This window comes from Spermophilus citellus, assembly GCF_964194105.1.
Source record: "Spermophilus citellus genome assembly, chromosome: 5".
Taxonomy (NCBI): domain Eukaryota; kingdom Metazoa; phylum Chordata; class Mammalia; order Rodentia; family Sciuridae; genus Spermophilus; species Spermophilus citellus.
This window is the reverse complement of record NC_138186.1, coordinates 157054211-157072033: the sequence shown is the minus strand read 5'-3', so window position 1 is coordinate 157072033 and position 17823 is coordinate 157054211. Positions and strand designations below refer to the sequence as shown.

Below are 17823 nucleotides of genomic sequence, written 5' to 3'. Positions count from 1 at the left end.
TTGCCCCCTGCAAAACTTGTGTTGGAATATGCACCCTGGCAGTGTTGGGAGGCAGGGCCTAGTGAAAGGTTTGGGTCGTGGGGGGTGGAGCCTCATGAATGCATTTCTTGTGGGAGTGTGTCCCCTAAGGAGGGAATTTGATCACCTTTTCCCTTTTCTGTGTGCCTACCTGCCTTGCCACGTTCCACCTGAGTTGAAGCAGCACAAAGTCCTCAGCAGAAATTGAGTAGATGCTGGCACTGATTAATGACCCACCATATTCCTGGACTTCCCAATCTCCTAAACCATGAGACAAATAAATCTCTGTTCTATACAAATTACCTGGTCTTGGGCCTTCTGTTACAGCAACAGAATTGGACTAGGAGAAGAGTTGGTTGCATACGAGTTGGGGGTGGGGAAGAGAAGGCAGGCAGGGAAGGCTCAGAGTCTCTTGTTTGGGTGTTTGAACAGGTGGGGGTGTCTCTCACTAATAATGGAATATAGGAGGAGCTGTGTGTGGTAGGGCATAGGAACACATGTCACAGCTATTTCCATGACAGTGCCTGGCACATAAGTGTTGCTCAAAATACATTGAGATTGCACATTCGAGGTGCACCACACATATCTGTATCTGCTCCTGGGTGTTCAACAGCGGGTGGAGATGGGTGCTGAGATTAGAAAGAGATCATGCCTTATCATCAGTGGTACTTTAGTTAAAAACATAAGGCTTATGCAGACATGAAATAATTTGAAGGATTAGGAAGCACTATATGAGCAAGTAGAAAAAATACAAATCCACACTGAGAAATAATTACCCAGAGAAAAAGAGATTAATAATAATCAAAGCCAAAGCTAATCTTATTGCCTTGGTTGTGGTCACATTTTTTATTCTCACAGGGTATGAGTAGTGTTCAGTTATGGAATGCCACCAATTTTATCTTAAGATTTATTGTCATCAAAGTTCTCCACTTTTCTTGTTGAACTTGGTAACTCTTTTATACATGTGATGGCTCTTCTAACAAGTCCCATCTAAGAGGTGTGCTAATTTCAAGAGCTGGGAGTGTTTTGATTTTACAGTCGGAGAAAGAGCAGCCATTCTTGTGTGACTCTAAAGCCAGAGGAACCCCCACCTGAACCATTCATTCTCAGCTGCTTTCCTAAAAGGTGATGAAAAATGTCAGATGGGATAAAATCAAACTTTCTACTAAACTCCCACCAGACCACATTTACTGGTATCATTTCCATTCTATTTGTGACACTCATTAGTCAATCATAAAAGGGAACAAACAATAGTTTGTTAAATTATGCTTTGCAAATCTCATTAATTATGAACCATGACTCTCACACTTTCTGGACCTGATTACTCATTTTGTAACTTTCTCAGGCATTTAAATATTTTAATATAAAAGGCAAGTTTGACTTTTCAATTGCATTGTAGGAGATGGAGCATCTGCAATACCTGTTTATATTGAAGAGCACCCCAAAGCTCCAAGGCACTGGGCATATCCTCGGCTCTCCATCTTTCTGCCCCCATGCTGGGTGAGGTAGGTAAAGCTCAGTGGTAGAAAGCTTATCTGGCATGCACAAGGCCCTGGGTTGGATCCCCAGCACCACAACAATAACAATGATAATAATAATAATAATAGTATGCTCATGGGAGTACCTATATGGTGCCCATCCTTTGCAGAGATCCTTGATATATGTGGTGACAAATGGTCAGCCATTCCCTCTTCTTGGTTTCTATGTTCCCTGCAGTCAACAGTATTTAGTTTTGTCCTTCAATTTCTAGCCATTAGAGGGCAAGACTGCTTTGGCTAACAGATTCTGAGGCTTGTTTTGAGAACCTGAGTGAAACGAGTATTTTTCCAATTACACACTATCTAATTCAATTTACATTTATTAGAAAAACTGCCAGCTATTTCATGTTAATATTGACATTTTCATAAGCACTTGCAATTAGAATTCAAGCTGAGATTCCAATAAATCTCTTAGATGTTTTACACTTATTTTTTTGGTCTCAGACTTTGCAAAATAAATTTTTAAGAACACGTTTGGAGGTCATTCGGCCTTTGGGGAGTTTATACTGTGTATATAAAACAGTTGAGCAAAAGAAAAATTATTACAAATGGCAGAGCAAATTGGGGACAAATCTAGTGGTGTGCCAACTTCTGTAAAACAAGTGTAGGTATGGAATTCAAAATTCTAACATCAATAAATGGATTCATTAGTTTTTTAGTTTATGTGAACTTCACCCCCTTGCTTCATCAAACCGCAAACTCCCTCACTGCATTTAAAGAACATTTCCATATTTCAAGTACAGGTCTGTTCACTCTCATCATTTTAGTTAGCATTTATGTCTTCATATGAATTGTCCTGCATTTAAAGAATGTCTTGTGTCCCCTTGAAGACAAGGCAATGGACTCCAAGTGCCTTATCAGCCTAAATAAAAGGATGTCCACGGGCTAAAATACTTTATTCATCAAAGTGCTCACTCCCTGTTTTGATGTCTAAAGTGTAGCTTCCAAAAGTGAGACCTCAAACGCACAGTGATATACTCTTTGCAGAATAATAAATACTCCCCACTTTGATTTTAGAAGAATGCTTGACTGATGGACGGCATACAGGGTATTCACAGATACAGCAGGTACTGCAGTACGTCATCCAACTTCCTTAATGACATTTATTTGCAGGTGCCAATTAAAAGCCTAGCAAATAGAACATTTCTAAGAAGGCAAATACAGCATTTTCCAAATGGGCAGAGGATAAGAAAGTAAGTTTTTAAGACATTGCAGGTGTTTCAGTGAAAACAGTTCTAGCTAATGCAGCCAAGAATGGATGGGTGGTTAAGTTCCCAGTCTTAGGTACACCTTGGCATCACTTCTTATTTTTAAAAATATTTTTTAGTATCAAAGCCAGGCTGCACCCCAGACCAATTAAACCAGAATCTGCCCAAGTGGGATCAGGCATCTTGGTGTGTAAAGCTCCCTCAGGTGACTCCGGAGCAGCCAAGGCTGCTACCACCACCTTAGTAAATGGAGCCACCTGGCCCAGCAGGGGTGCAGCACTGATCTCCAGTGGCCAGGCACAGCTGCAGCGGGTTCCGCTGACTCATAGTGAGGGGCGGGGCCCAGAGCAGATGAGCTCAGCTGACAGGTGGCCAGGGGGATGCACCTGGTGTACTCTGGCAGCCCTTGTGGTTGATGGTCCTGATGGGACCTTCTATGGAGAAAGCAGGTCAGAGGAGCTGGAGCAGAGCCGCTTTCTCCCTGCAGGGACATCTGGAGAAACACTTTTCCACCCCTGAGCTCCTCACTCCCCCAAACCCTGCTCCAGCCAAGTGGGCAGGTCACCCGGAGCAGCCTGCAGTTCTCAGGCTTTTGCACATTTTCTAGAGCATCACTTCAGCTGGGGAAGTTCCCTCATTACCCCTGCCATGTCTGCACCTGTCCCTACAGATTCCCCATAGACATCCCCACATCCGCACCTCATTTGTCAGGTTGCTAGCTGTCTGCATCACTCTTTGCTAACTAAACATGACCCTGCTAATGGCAACTCTTGTGTTGCTGCTCAGAACTGTCGCCTCTCTCCCTGTTGGAGTTACGATTTCCCAGTTTGGGGCTTCTGTGGCTAACCAGGCAGAGCAACTGCAAGGACAGTGCTTTGTCGAGCACTTCTGTGTAGATGCTCTCCCAAGCCACTCTGCCCCACCTGAAGCTGCTCCCTGGACATGATTGGTGGTCTGTAAATACTTGCTCTGTGGTCACTCTCACATTTAGAGTAGCCTCTGATTAACTGGTCTGTCCACATGTACTTGGGGCCTTCCTCTACTTTATATGTTGTTGCCAAAGTGATTTTTCTCCCCCAAAATGTGAAAGTTTTAGGATCTCATATAAAGATGGCTCCTTTGCTTTAGTGCCTTCCCAGGGTTCTTGGACAGGGCCTGATGAGGTTCTATGGGGCCCGACCCCCACCTGCCCCATGTCATGGAACTAAGCTCTTTGCTTCTCTCATCAGTTAGTTCCTCCTGCTCTAGCCTCCCTGGTTTTCTCCCTCATTCATTGTGCTCCCTTCTGCTACAGGACCTTTGCATGTGCTCGTCCCCATGTTTGGATGCTCTTCTTTCTTTTCTTTCTCTTCAGTTCAGTTTCTAGACATGCCAAGTGCCCCCATTCCATGCCTGGAAGGGGTTCGTCTGCATTGCAGGATGTGATACAGTTGCTGCTCTGCACATCTGTATGGTTTAGGGATTCATGCCTGTCTCCCTGGTAGGTCCGTGAGCTCATGAGGACAGACCCTGTGTCTACATTTGCTCAATGTTTTATCTGCAGTTCCTACTCTAGTGCCTACCACGTGGACTGTACTAAGTCAGAACTGAACGCTGAATGCTGGCCAGCTGGCTGGATGAATGGATGAACGGATGAATAGTCACTGAAGAATGTATGACACAATGCATGACTTGTCACTTGGTTTTGCAGGCACAGGAAAGTCATGGTTTGGGGCCACTGCATGGCAGCCTGGCACAGTGGAGAGCCAGTGCAGACTGCCCACCTGTGGGTGGGAGAGGACACATTCCTGGAAGCCTGTCATGTTCACAGCCTTTCCTCGGTCCCCTCAGTCCTGTGATGATGTCACATTAGGTGAAATAACTGATCCTCAGGATGTCCATGCCCTACTGCCTGGAAACCATGCATATGTTACTTTACATGGCAAAAGGGACTCTGTAGATGTGACTGAAGTTACGGTCCTTGAGTTAGGGAGGTTATCCTGGTTATCTGGGTGGGTCTAATATAATATTAAGCTTCTAAAAGTGGAGAGCACTTCCATTCGGGGTTAGAGAAGTGAAATGGAAGAAGACAGAGAGATGTGAAGCTTCGAGAGGGACTCCACCTGCCAATGGTGGCTGTGAAGACAGAGGAAGGGGGCCACGGACTAAGATAGGTCAGTGGCCTCTACGAAACAGGAATGGACTTCAGCTCAGGTGGGCAGCAAGAAAATGGGATCTGAGTCCTACAGCCACAGGAAATGTGTGGGGTCAACCCCTGAGCAAGCAAGGAGGGGACCCTCCCTGAGAGCCTCCAGAAAGGATCTGGCTGCTAACACCACGACTTTAGCCCGGTGAGAGACAGGTTGGATTCTGACTTGCAGACTGTGAGAGAATAACTCCCTGGTGGCCCATCTCCTGGGTGTGTGTTCAGCTGTCAGAGCAGCAAGGGGACTACTGTAGCACTTTACATCTAGTTGGCTGCATCCTGTCCCACCCACTTCCCCTAACCACAGCAGGCAGGAGACGACTCTGTGGCACAGTGGCCAAGCATGTCCTGTGAGGAGCTGGGCAGCACAGTTGACTGGACAAATTGGAGTCACTCTGAAGAGCTTAAATAAGAGCTACAGAGAGACACAAGGTAGCCGTTGGTCATTGAGTGACTAAAGGAGGCCAGGAAGCCAGGCCACCTGGTTACCCATGCTATCTGGCTGCTAGGACAGATTCTGAGCCTGCACACTTCTTGTTTCCCACCAGAAACTCTGGTGGTGCAACTCTGGGGTGGCTGAGGCTCTCCCTCCAGGGCCTGGCTCTGTAGGGCGTTTCTTGGTCTCGGCTGGCAGGTGTATACTTTGGTCCTCACAATGGCTCTCACAACTCCTTTCCCTGGCCTCTGTTCCCTGAGTGACTAAAGAATCCCAATTTTCCTTATTTGTGGTTTGATCATCCCATCCATCTGGCCTTTGGGCTGGCCTTGCTGGTCTACAGGAGGGACGGCACGTGGGTGCTCAGACTACCCAGGGATGCTGCAAGGGGAAGCAGGCTAGCCGGTGACACCCCCCCACCCCGCCCCCCACACAGCTGATGCTCTTTGGTGGCAGCTCAGGAGGTGGCTGGTGCATTTTCCTCTCTGCTTGCAAAGCTTTCTCTCATGTCTCTTCTTTACTCCAGAGTCCCCTGGGAGTTCTTGCCTCCCTCTTCCCTCTCCCCTCCTCTGCCCATCTTCCTCTGCTTACCCCAGCCCCCAGGGATACTGCTCATCATGCTAACCCCCCAGAAATGGCCTTTGGTTCTAAAAATACCTTTGACAAACAGATTTCAGAGACTGTCTCTGAAGCGGGGCTCCTTTGTCCCGGGTGCCGCTGGATGCTCCTATCCTCATGGCACAGCGTCAGACTCCAGGGGACTCCTCTGCCCCTCACATGGGGAGGACGAGCCGCTCATATGACTCCACAACCCTGTGCCTACGCAAGCTCCAAATAAATAAACACGGGACAAATGTCTGCCAGCAGGCCGGGATCAAAACACATCTCCAGCTGTTGGGAACACAGAGAGTAGCCGTTTCCTTAGAAGCCTGTTCCCGGGGTCTTGAGAGGCCACTTGAGACCCATAGACCTGACGATGGCTCAGGGTATGGCCCCAGGTGTCCTAAGCCTTGTGAAAACAGCAGCCCCTGTGGGCTCCCTTAGCAGGGACACTCCAAACCTGTAGGAAAAAAATGTCCCTTTCAATAGAATGCTACTGTAGAAAAAAATGTCGCTTCGAATAGAATGATGCCTACCACCTCCGGAGTTACCACCAAAGAGCAAAGGGAACATTTTTGGATCACAGGGAGTCACTGACAGAGCCAGGGGATGAACGCATCAAAACTAAAATTTATCTTCCACAGCCCTTCTGTGTACAGGTGAATCCACCAACAATCCTGTGACACAGGAGGAAAGGAGTCGGGGCTAAATTCCTGGCCTCGTCATGCAGCTAGGGCAGCTCAGACAGGGCATGAGAACACCAAGTCTTAGGCCCCTACCCCAGCCTGGGTCAAAACCAAATTCAAACCAGTTGGAGATGAAGCACTTCACTTGTTATCTCTGAAGACCCTGGAAACATATTTGCTGAAACACTTAAAAAGCAGAAAATCCAAATCCTTTTTTTTCTTTAAGAAAAGTGACACTGTAAGAATGGAGGCAAAGCCTGAGGTTTCATTCACAGAACAGCTTCCGCTGGTCAGGACAGAGTGGAAATTTCCACACATCAGTGTTTCACATGTATATTTCCAGAGCTAAAGGAAGGCCAGAGTCCACAACTTTCAAGCAGATTAAAATGCATAGCTTTCTGAAAACCTCTGCTGACTCTGGCCAATTTTCAGGCTTCTCCAGAATCCAATGGGGCCAACATGATTCACTGAAATTCTTTATGAATTAAGAAGCTGTAAATTACGCATCTTCTCTTTGAAACATGCATTACTTTCCATGCTTTACAGCCAAGTCGAATGAATAGCATCACAGAGGCGGTTTTCTCTCTGGGAAAATGTTCTCCCGTATTTCCCTCCTCTTCATGTGGAGGATCGCCTAGTGAGGTGGCAGTGATGGCTGGCTGGGGAGCAGCCCAACTTGACATAGTTTGGAGTTTGAAAGTGCAAAGCGGTATCTGTGTAAAATACTTCACCATGAAAAGTTTTAAGGCCAGGTTTTAGGCGGATAGCAAGCACGAACCCCACATGTTCAACTGGCAGAGCAAAAAAGACAACAGGAGAAATTCAGACTCATGGAAGCTCAGAGACTGCAACAGGAAGTGGTTCAGCAGGGCTGGGAGGCTCGGGCTCCCCTACAAACCCAATGTTGCGTTTCTTTTGAAGTCCTTCATTCCCTCATTAAAGGTGTTCTGGGTGCCAGGCATTCCCCTGCCCTGGGAGTACAGCAGCCTGCACTCCAGCTAGGGAGGAGGCATGTGCTAGGATGTGTCCAAAGCTGCCTGGGCTTAGATGGCTCTCAAACCAAAAAGGGAGGTAGCCCCCTGGTACCCAAGGGCTGAGACTTTGGCTCTAGACAGACAGACAAAGGAGCCCATGACCACGGCCTTTCCTTGGTATGGTGCTACCAGTCAACTGTGTCTACGTTCATATTAATTTACTTAAAAATTATTTTCTGATAAATGCAACAAGGAATGGTTTGGAAGGAAAATAGAAAGCTTGGGAAAACCTAGCTGTCTTCAGAAAATACAGAGAACACCTATAAGATGCTTGAATGTTTGAAAACAAATTGTTTTAACAGCAGTGTCTTTGTAAAGTGGTGCAGATGATGTAACAGACAAACGAGTTTGCTCATAAATTGTGGGGCTGGGCCCAGTCCTCTTTTCCCTTGACCATGCAGGAAGTGAAATGTAGGGTCTGAGTGGGCAGTCAGAGGACTGGCTTCTACCACTGTGGGCCCCATGACCTGTGTCCACCGAGGCTTGTTCCTGCACCTGTGAAATGCCAACATCGTCTTCATCTCCAGGGGCCCCTGTAGACCTAGACCCCTTTACTTTCCACCAGGAAAACCATTCACTCCCTCCCCCAGCAAGCTCAAGGCCAGCTCAGCTGTATGCTAAGCAGCTCTGCAAGGCTCAGAGCCAAGAACACGCAGCTGGGTTTTGGCAACTGGATAAACCAAGAGGCTTCAGAGGAATGGAGACCTGGACTAGCGTGGTAAACTGGTGGACCCACTCAGGCCAGTCTGGTACCTTAAGTGCATGTGGCACGCAGGGAGGGTCCTTGCTTGGTGCATAGCCCCTGAGAGGGTGACCTGCACAGCCAGGGTTGGCACTGATTAGCTCTCGCCCCAGGCAAGGCCTCAATGAGGGGACAGTGACTCCCCACAGCTGCCTATGCCCCAGAGAGACACAAAAACCCTCTCCTTTGAATCACAAAACAGAACAGCTGGGCTCTGACAAGGAAAGGCTATGACAGGGGCAATTTTATATCAAGGGTTTAATGGGATCAAGAAAAGGGAAGAAAAAGTTTTAGCTATTAAGAAAAGAAGGAAAGAGGAGGGAGGAAAGGAAAAGGAGGAGGAGAAAGAGGAGGGGGGAAGGACGAGGATGACAACAAAGAAGAGGAAGAGGAATAAGGAGGAGGAGGAAGAGGAAGAGGAGGGGAAGATGATGATGAGGATGAAGAGGAGCAATAGGCCCTCTTTCACATAAGCTATCCTTGAACAAGAAGTCAGCCTTCTAACAGTGTATTCTGGGCAGATCGTGAAGGAATTGAGTCTCTCTCCTCTCAATCCCAGTACCCCAACTTTCTGCTTGATCATTTTGGGGAGTTTAGTGCTTCCCTGAAGAGGCCTTGCCAACAAATTGTCTGATGAGGTCATCTGAAATGATCCTCCCAGAACATAGCGCTCACACTTGGAAAAGGGCGAATCTCTACGGGGAATTCACTGGTATGGCTCAGGTCACATCCCCAAGGTGGTGACCAGCTCAACACAAACATAAGACTATCTACTACCAATTTTCAACACCTTTTGAGCTCTTTAAATACATTTCTCTCTGTTTGTAATTTCTCTAATGATTATGGCTTATTATATGAATGCATGAAAATCATATTGCACAGAATGATTTACAGGATGCCAAAAAGCTAGACAGAGGTCAAGAACCTAGGGCATTCCCCTTGACTCTTGCATTGCTATTGGAAGAACAGAATTCACGACTAGTTTCCATCTCTGGCTTCTCAGTGTTTTCTGCTATCATTCGGTTCTAGCCTTCTTAGTATCAGGATTAAATCAGAACTTTGAAATATTATTTTGGTTAAATGGAATGTACTCTATGTTTTTAAAAGAAGATATAAGTATACTAATCAAGATCCAACACAAACAATAAAGATAATTTGAGAAGGCATTATTCTGCTAGTAAGTGGTTCTATGCTTTGAATATAAACTTGTTATTAGAGAAATATATACAGCCATCTTCCTAACATGTGGTTTAAAGACAAAGATTAAGGCTTTCAACATCAAAAACTAAAAAAATAAAACAAGACAAAAACCAAAACCTAAAGCAAAAATAGATAAAAGCCAGTTTAAAAATATATCATCAAAATATTTCATTGAAGTCTTATAGTTGAACAAATACAAATACAGATTTATATCCTTTATACAAAAAGCCTGGGGCCAGAAGTGGTTTGGATTTCAGACTTTTTTGGATTTGGGAATATTTGCATATACATAATGAGATCTTGGAGCTAAGTCTAAACATGAAAGTTACTTGTGTTTTATATATATCTTATATAAATAGGGCAAAGGTCATATTATACAGTATTTTTAGTGAGTCTGCATTTTGACTGAGCCCTGTCCCATAAAGTCAGGTATGGTATACTGGGGCTCAAAGAGCTTCAGATTTCGGAGCATTCCAGATTTTCAGATTAGGGCATTTGACCTGTACTGCACAGGGAGTGAAAGGCTCAGTTCTACTGCCTGGGTCACAGCTCTGGATGAGATGCTTTGCTTCTCTGATTGCAATGTTCTCAGCTCTAGTCACAGTTCTCAAGATGACAGTGACACTGAGGTGATACACAAAAATGCTCCCACACCCTAAACACATACTTTTACTATGTTTTGAAGAATTCGATGAGGACACAGGAGTTTGGGCCGTGTGCTGGCACAGCGAGCAACTCCACTGGTCTATAGCTGAATGGCTGATGCTGGGGAGCTGGCAGCAGACGGGGCAGGTACCATGTATCTTGCTGCAGTGGGGGCCATGTTTGGACGGATCCCTCAATGTTTCTTTCTTGCTCTACCTGTGCCCGTAAGCCCAGGATATCCGGAGGAATCCATCAGCTCATGCCAGACAGAGATCAGCATTTCCATCTCCTAAACATGGGGCTCTCAGCTACTCAGAGAACTTTTGCCAACACAGTCACAAGAAGATGAGAAACCTACCTTTTATTCCAGTGCTGGAAGAAAGATACACAGCCCTGCTCTCCATTTTTGCTAACAATTACTGGGGTCAAGACTAACATCCTTTATGGAGCTGAGGATCCCCAAAGAGGTCCAGAAATACAGTTATTGCTGTGTTGGCATGTCCTATTGTGCTGTGGTGGAAAGAACCTTGAACTTGAAGTCAGAGATGACAATTGTTATGACAGTGCCCCTTATCGGAGGAGGGACTCTGGAAAGCCCTAGGTTCTTTTAGGAATCTGAGGATCCTCCTTAAAAACTTCCCTTATGGGTTACAATGGCAACTGAATAGGAAGAAGGGTGAGAAAAAAAAACCTGCAACCCTCTAAGAGAGACCCTCAAACATATTTGTTCTTCACCATGACAGTGCTGGTCAGAAGTCACAAGGAATGATCTATTACTTAGTACCAAAAACAAGCTGAGAAAATTAGGAAATCACTGGCCACTTCAGGGAAGCAGAGAAACCACCTCCAACACACAACAGGACTTACCAGGTAGCGCTCCTCCTGCCTCATGCTGGGGGTGCGGATCATGTGGTTCTGTTCCCCTCTCCAGTCTCCAAAGCGACGAAAAAAATAGTTAGATAAAAACCGGCTGACGGGGTCTCTAATGATGTTGATGTAGACGGGCTGGTCTCCTCCAAACCTAACACACACATGCACAAACAGGGAGCTCGTTACAACCCATCGCTTCTGCAGGAAGAAAAGTGGACAGGGTTTTCACTCTAGTCAACCTGCTACCTAGTGACTGCCCCATCTGCCTAGGTGCACACCAGCACATCACTGAGCATGTGTGCTGACAGGCATGTTGTTTCATACAGGAAGCAGAGATAGTGACATCTTATCCAGGTCCTTCAAGAAGCTGGGAGGACATGCTGATAGTCTAACTGTACACAAGCCATGCTGCTAGTCAGCATCAAGGCACAGACATCATCTGATCTTCTCTCTAGGCTCAGACGCTGAGGATGGGGGCTCTGGATGCCCACTGGTTGGCACAGGACCCACTGGCACGTAGCGGGCCCTTAGTGAATAATTCAATGGACTGGTCGATGCTGGGTGCTGTGGTGGGTGCAATGGTACTTCTGCACTGTAATCCAAACACTCCCTGGCAAGGAGCTCTGCGGTGAGGGAATTAACAGGAGCCAGAATTCACTGGGTGATCTTTCCACCTTGTTCCTAACACTTTATATGTCCACTCACTGAAGCCCCCCGACACCTCCACAGAGTAGAAACCATAATATCCCCCATATTATGGGGGAACTGTGGCTGAACTGAGAGATGAAGTCAGGTGATCAGGCTCCAGAATCTGTGCTATTAAACCATGGAAAGACAATTCCAGAGCTGGGAAAATTAATAATGTAATAGATATGAAGAATGAATCAAAAATTAATGTAATTATCCTGCAGTGATGGAAAGTGGTTTTGATTAAAAAAAAGATAAATATCTAGGCATTCCATGTTCATTCCAACTACAAAACTTGAACAACTATAGTAGGAGTCAGTCTGAGAGCAAGGCTTTGCAAACCATGGTGACTGGGCTGCTGGATTTTCTTGAAGGACTCCCCTTTTTCTGTGAACTGTTTGGAAGCAGGGGTCCTGTGAAGTCTTGGCTCTGGGAAAAGCTCATGCTCTGGTAGCCCTCCTGAGGGTCCCTGTGATCCTTCTGATAAGAATGCCTTCCTATTCTGTCAGGGGTCACAAAAAGCTCAGAGAAAAACAGGCAGGGAGACCCCAGCTCCCACTTCTCTAGCTGATGGATGGTTTTCCTTTCAAAACCCAGCTCAGACTCAAGTCACCTCTCCAACAATGATCTCCAATGGACTAACCTCATCTCACCTCCTCTGACCCTGAGCCCTCCTCCTGTACTGTGTTGGCATGCCTATCTCTCTCCTCAGACTGTGACCCTCCTGCAGCCAAGAACTATGTCACTGAGCACAGTGGGTGGTCTCATCAGTGCTCAACAATGGTGATTGATTGAAGAAGTGTGTGCTCAGGCGTGCACGCTTCCAAGTTGTTCCGTTGCTACAGTATTAGGGGCTCTGTCATCAGAAGATATGAGCTTCAAAGATTTTCTGAGCATCTTATTCATATAATGTTTTGTCCAGTTTATTTGTACTCTTTTTGTTTATTTCATTTGGGATCAAGGATTAACCTAAGGGTACCTAACCTCTGAGTCACATCTCCAGCCCTTTTTTATTTTTTTAAATTTTGAGACAGGGTCTCACTAAGTTGCTTAGAGCCTCGCTAAACTGTGGAGGCTGGCTTTGAACCTACAATTCTCCTGCCTCAGTCTCCCAAGCCTCTGGGGTTATAGGTGTGAGCCACCGCACCTGGCCTTATTTGAACTTTTGAAGACAATCTTTAGAGAAAAAAATCCAAAGGAATGCAAATGAATAACTCCAATAGTGAACTTTCAGACACCAGGATGTGTGCATGATATCCTGGATTCCCCAGATTCTACCAACTAGGAAAACACAGTGCTCAGGAGTAAGGCCTAGCCTTGCCAATAGGAATCTTGTCAGTTCCCAGATGATGTTCAGGCTACTGGAAGAACATCTAACTGTAGTCCTAGGGGTTAGCTGTGCCAACCTCCAGCTAACCACCACACATATCCTGAATTTATCATCCTCTTTTAATTAAACTGGGTTTCATATCTATGATAAACAGTAACTAAAGTAATAATTTTAGGCACTACAAAATAAAACATGCATAACAAATATGAATCCAATATGACCCTCCAAAAATTAAATCATGCTTTCTTTCACAAACCTCAATAGTACTTCTATCTTTGTGAGAACAATTACCAGTGTTAATTAGTAACTTCACAATCATGTCAGTCAACATACAGCTTCCCATTAGGAGATGGTTCTCAACCTGACCACTGCCATGAGGCCATGAATGTGTGTACTGACCAGCTTACTAAGCACAGATGGTTTGCTCCTGTTTATACACTGCATCCAGATGAAAGAATTCCAGAACAGTTTTCCCAAACACAAGTATTAGATGGCTTATAAAGTCACTGTCAACTGTACTACAATAGCCTCTGTCTAGAAATTTCTAACTATGGAAGAGATGTGTCTAATATATCTCTCTCCCTTTCCAGAAAGCAATAATAATAATGGTTTCAAGCTGTCAATCCCAGTCTTTTTGGTGTGTACAAGTTCCTCCCAAACTGGCAAAACCCAGGTGGTGTGTCAACAATATGAGGCCAGAAGACCACCATGACATCACCAGAGTACACCTCGTGTCCTAGCGCCTGAGGAGGAAACACATTTCCCTCCCTCATTCCACCCTCTTTCAGGATACGGTTCTCCTCCTTCAGTATTCTCTTAACTGTGTTGAAAATTTGTAGTCACACTTATAAAGTCCTCTGGGTCTTGTGAACTTATTGCTCACCTGAGTCTCCAAGAGAATGAGAGAGAAGAGAATGCTTTGACCCCACCATCCCAGTAGCACAGCATCCTGCCTTATGTTTAAAACCCCTGGGAGAAGGTTCCACGGACTCCCTGTGAAGTCCATCCTACTGGTCAACCTTGTCCTACCCAGCCTACACTCCTGACCTTCCTTTCAGGCACACTTATTTCTGTCCAAGTCATCACACACAAAGGATTAGCTTCTTTGGGGCATGAATTTTTATTCCTTTAGTTTTTTTGTTTACATATTTTTAAAATTCCTTTGGTTTTTATAATAAAACTTATTTCCCTTCATTTTGTAATCTATGGTTCTAACTTGCTATTTATTGTGCTTTAAAACACCACAGAGACAACCGCTGATCATAGGCTCCAAGATGCTCTGTACTAGAGAACGGAAGAAGAGTCAGGCAGTGTTTCATTTTTTACTTAGCAACACAATGTTGTCCCTTGGTCCCCACAATTATTACTGTATATTCGAAGCTCTCTCAAGTCATCCTAAAATAGCAGCTATCACCAGTTTCTTTGACTTTTGTTCATAGGTCATATTCACCAGCTCTAATCGTCCTCTGGGTCCTCTTCTGACCCTCTGCAAATGGATTCTGTTATTTTTATTTTTATTGAGTTTCTAATCTATTTTTAATGAGAAGACGAAGATCCAAAGCAGGATATAATCTGCTAACAATAATAACCACATGGTTCTCATAGCATGGCAGCATTTCAAATGGTTTCCTTCTATTTTCTTCAACATCTTAATCTACTTGGCAGCAATACTAGTCATCTCTTCCACAAAGCAGGGGTAAGAACCTTGTATGCTTTCATCAAAATACTAAAGGTGTTCTTCCTATAATAATAAGTAATGCATACATTAAACCAAGACTTCAAACCAGGATTATCCTGGAAAATTTGGACTCTTTTGTCCTCCTCCAACAGTTTAATTTTCTACGCCTGGTGACAGGTGCTGAAAACATATCTTCTTTTTTTTCAAATTGTGGTAAAATATACATAATACAAAATTTACCCTCTTTACCAAGTTCAAGTGTACAATTCGTTGGTGTTAAGTACATTCACACTGTCATACACCATCACCTCCATATCTCTCCAGAACTTTTCCATCATTCCAAGTTGAATCACTGCATCCATTAAATGATAAATCCTTCCCTCTCCTTCCCCAGTCCCTGGCAATCATTATTCTACCCAGAGTACATCTTTTTTAGCCTCTGGCCTGGAAGTAGGCATTACCCTTGCACTACTACTGTGGTTCAAGATGGAAAGTACAGTAGGCTGGAGGCCCACAGCTCTGATCCTTGCCAATGAGGGAGGAAGACACACTGAAGTGGGAGAGAGGCCATCATGGAGAAGAATAAGACTTGGGAAAGACTGAGGGGCTGCCCAAGGGAGAAAGACAGACATGGTTCATTAATGGCCCTTTGCTGGAAGCCAGTTGTTACAGTGTGGATGTGAGATGTTCCCCAAAAGCTCATGTGTAAGACAATGAAAGAAGGTTTCGAGGAGAAATGATTGGGTTATGACAGCCTCAACCCAATCAGTAAATTAATCTTCTGATGGGATTAATTGGGTGGTAACTGAAGGCAGGTGGAGGTGGGTCACTGGGGACATGGCTTTGTGGTATATATTTTGTATCTGGCAAGAGGAGTGTCTTTCTGCTCTCTGATCATCATGTGAGCTGCATCCCTCCACCATACTCTTCCGCCATGATGTCCTACCTTGCCTTGAGCCCCAAGGCATGGAGCTGGCTGTCTATGAATTGAGATCTCTGAAACGGTGAGCCCTCAGATAAACTTTTCCTCCTCTACAATTGTTCTGGTCAGGTCTTTTAGTCACAGCAATGAAAAAACTGACAAAAAACACCAGTCACAGTAACCTGAGCCTTTGGCAGTTACTGAACGCCAGCTGGGGGCCAGGCATGGGTGGGAGGTTAGCCCCCATCCCCTAACTCTGAGCAGTGGGTACTTCAGGATGGGACCTCCCATCCCCAGACACACTCAGAGGAAACAAAGCCACACTCTGCTCTTTGGAGCATCCTAAGGGGAAGATGTGGAGTCATTTTCTGTGAAAAGTTGAGGCAAATGTGGGGGAGGATTGGAGGGGGGTGGCTGGGCCACTGGAGTTAAGGTTCCTACTCAAGGAGGAAGATGATAGGACAAGGCAAGAAATAATCGGCTGACAATAAACAGCAAAAATTAAAGAAGAAATAAGCTGAGCTGAGGGGAAGTCAAGATGATTCTTGTCCTGGATGGGCCTCCAAAGCTGCTGGGCTCATGTGGCCACAGAGGTCTCTCTGCTCACGGTAGCATGAAAAGCCGAGCTGAGAGACCAGCCCAGCTGTGCTTAAACAGGGTAAACTGAGAAAACGCTCATCTTAATACTGAACTCCCGGGCTCTGTTAACATAGGTGAGGACAGCAGAAAATAACCATAAAGAGCCATTTTGACTCGGGTTTTTGTTTTTTCACACTTTGAGGATTCTGTCACTATTATAAAAGATTCGAAGGGCCCTGAATCAAAAGAGACCATGTTGCTCATGAGAATAAAAAACATAGTCAACATTTATGCATAAGATGTGGAAACCAAACTGAATTATGGAAATATCAAATCTCGTTTGCTTTGTTCACTAGTGTCCCGAGAAGGCAGGCTCTGTGACTGCACATACGAAGACCTCACGTGAAGGGAGGAGAGAAAGTGGGCAAAGGCCTCCTCTTGCTCCTTAGCCCCCACCTGCTTCCCTGGTGACTGATTATAACATGTTTTGTTTTGATCAGTTTGCACCAGCATCCGGGCTAAAACAGGAAGGGAAGCAAAGGACGGGGACGAGGTCGAAGGTGAGAAAGGAAGAATGAGATGGAAAAAGGTTAAGGGACGGGTAGTTTAAGGTGTTTCCCATCCTGGTAGCTCTCACAGCCCACTTGGATTCTTTTCATAGCACCAGCCTCTGAGGTGAGACTTTCATGAGGTTTTCCCTGCAAGAACCGAATAGAGGGATTGAGAGGGATTCAAAAGAATTACTGGAAAAAGAATTACTGGAAAGCCCATCCCTCCAATAAAGTTTAGAAAACAAGCAACAAATTGGGAGAGACAAGCTGTATTGTGAGTGTCACGAATATTTCCAGAGGGCGGAGTTAAGTCACACACGTGGGGATACAGCTGCTGAGGGAAAGTTGAAGTTTTCCAAAATTTGTACCCAAAGTTACTTCAACAACCAGAAAAAAGACACATGAAACCACACATCCAAGTGTTAAAAACCCTACTGAACCATCCCAACATCTTCCAGCATCTTCTAGGCAAAGGTGGTTTGGACTCAATTCTCCTGGTTGCCCAGAGGAAAAACATTTGCCTGACCCAAATTTCCAGAGAGATGAAAAACCGTGTGAAAGAATAGCCGAGTGGAAACCCCACAGATCCAAACATGGAATCTCTGAGGAGCTGGCCTTGCTGTGTCCTTAGGCAGAAATCTTTCCCGGAGGCCACTACAAAAACACCTGATTGATCTAATACAATTGCTTCCCATGGATTAATAAAACTGCATATGGATGAACAGTTTCCTCTAACAGGGAGGAAAAAGAAGGAAGAGGGCAAGAAACCCAGATGAGTAAATGAAATAAATCAGCTACTGAGTCACCAAGAGCTCACAGGATGGCATTTTACATCACCCTGGGTGTCTGTGTTTCAAATAAGAATGTCATACCTAATGGAGAAAAAGAATTAGGGGGCAATCCATTTTGGAATA

At 45.2% G+C, this 17823-nt stretch overlaps 1 protein-coding gene across 1 annotated transcript in view; it reads right to left on the bottom strand.

Moving 5' to 3' along the window:
- The window catches only part of UST (uronyl 2-sulfotransferase), a 281324-nt gene that overhangs the window by 81084 nt on the left and 182417 nt on the right, over positions 1–17823 (bottom strand). The window contains exon 5 of the mRNA XM_081294806.1: positions 11160–11313. Coding sequence (XP_081150932.1) covers positions 11160–11313 — 154 coding nt within the window. The remainder of the gene's footprint in view (positions 1–11159; positions 11314–17823) is intronic.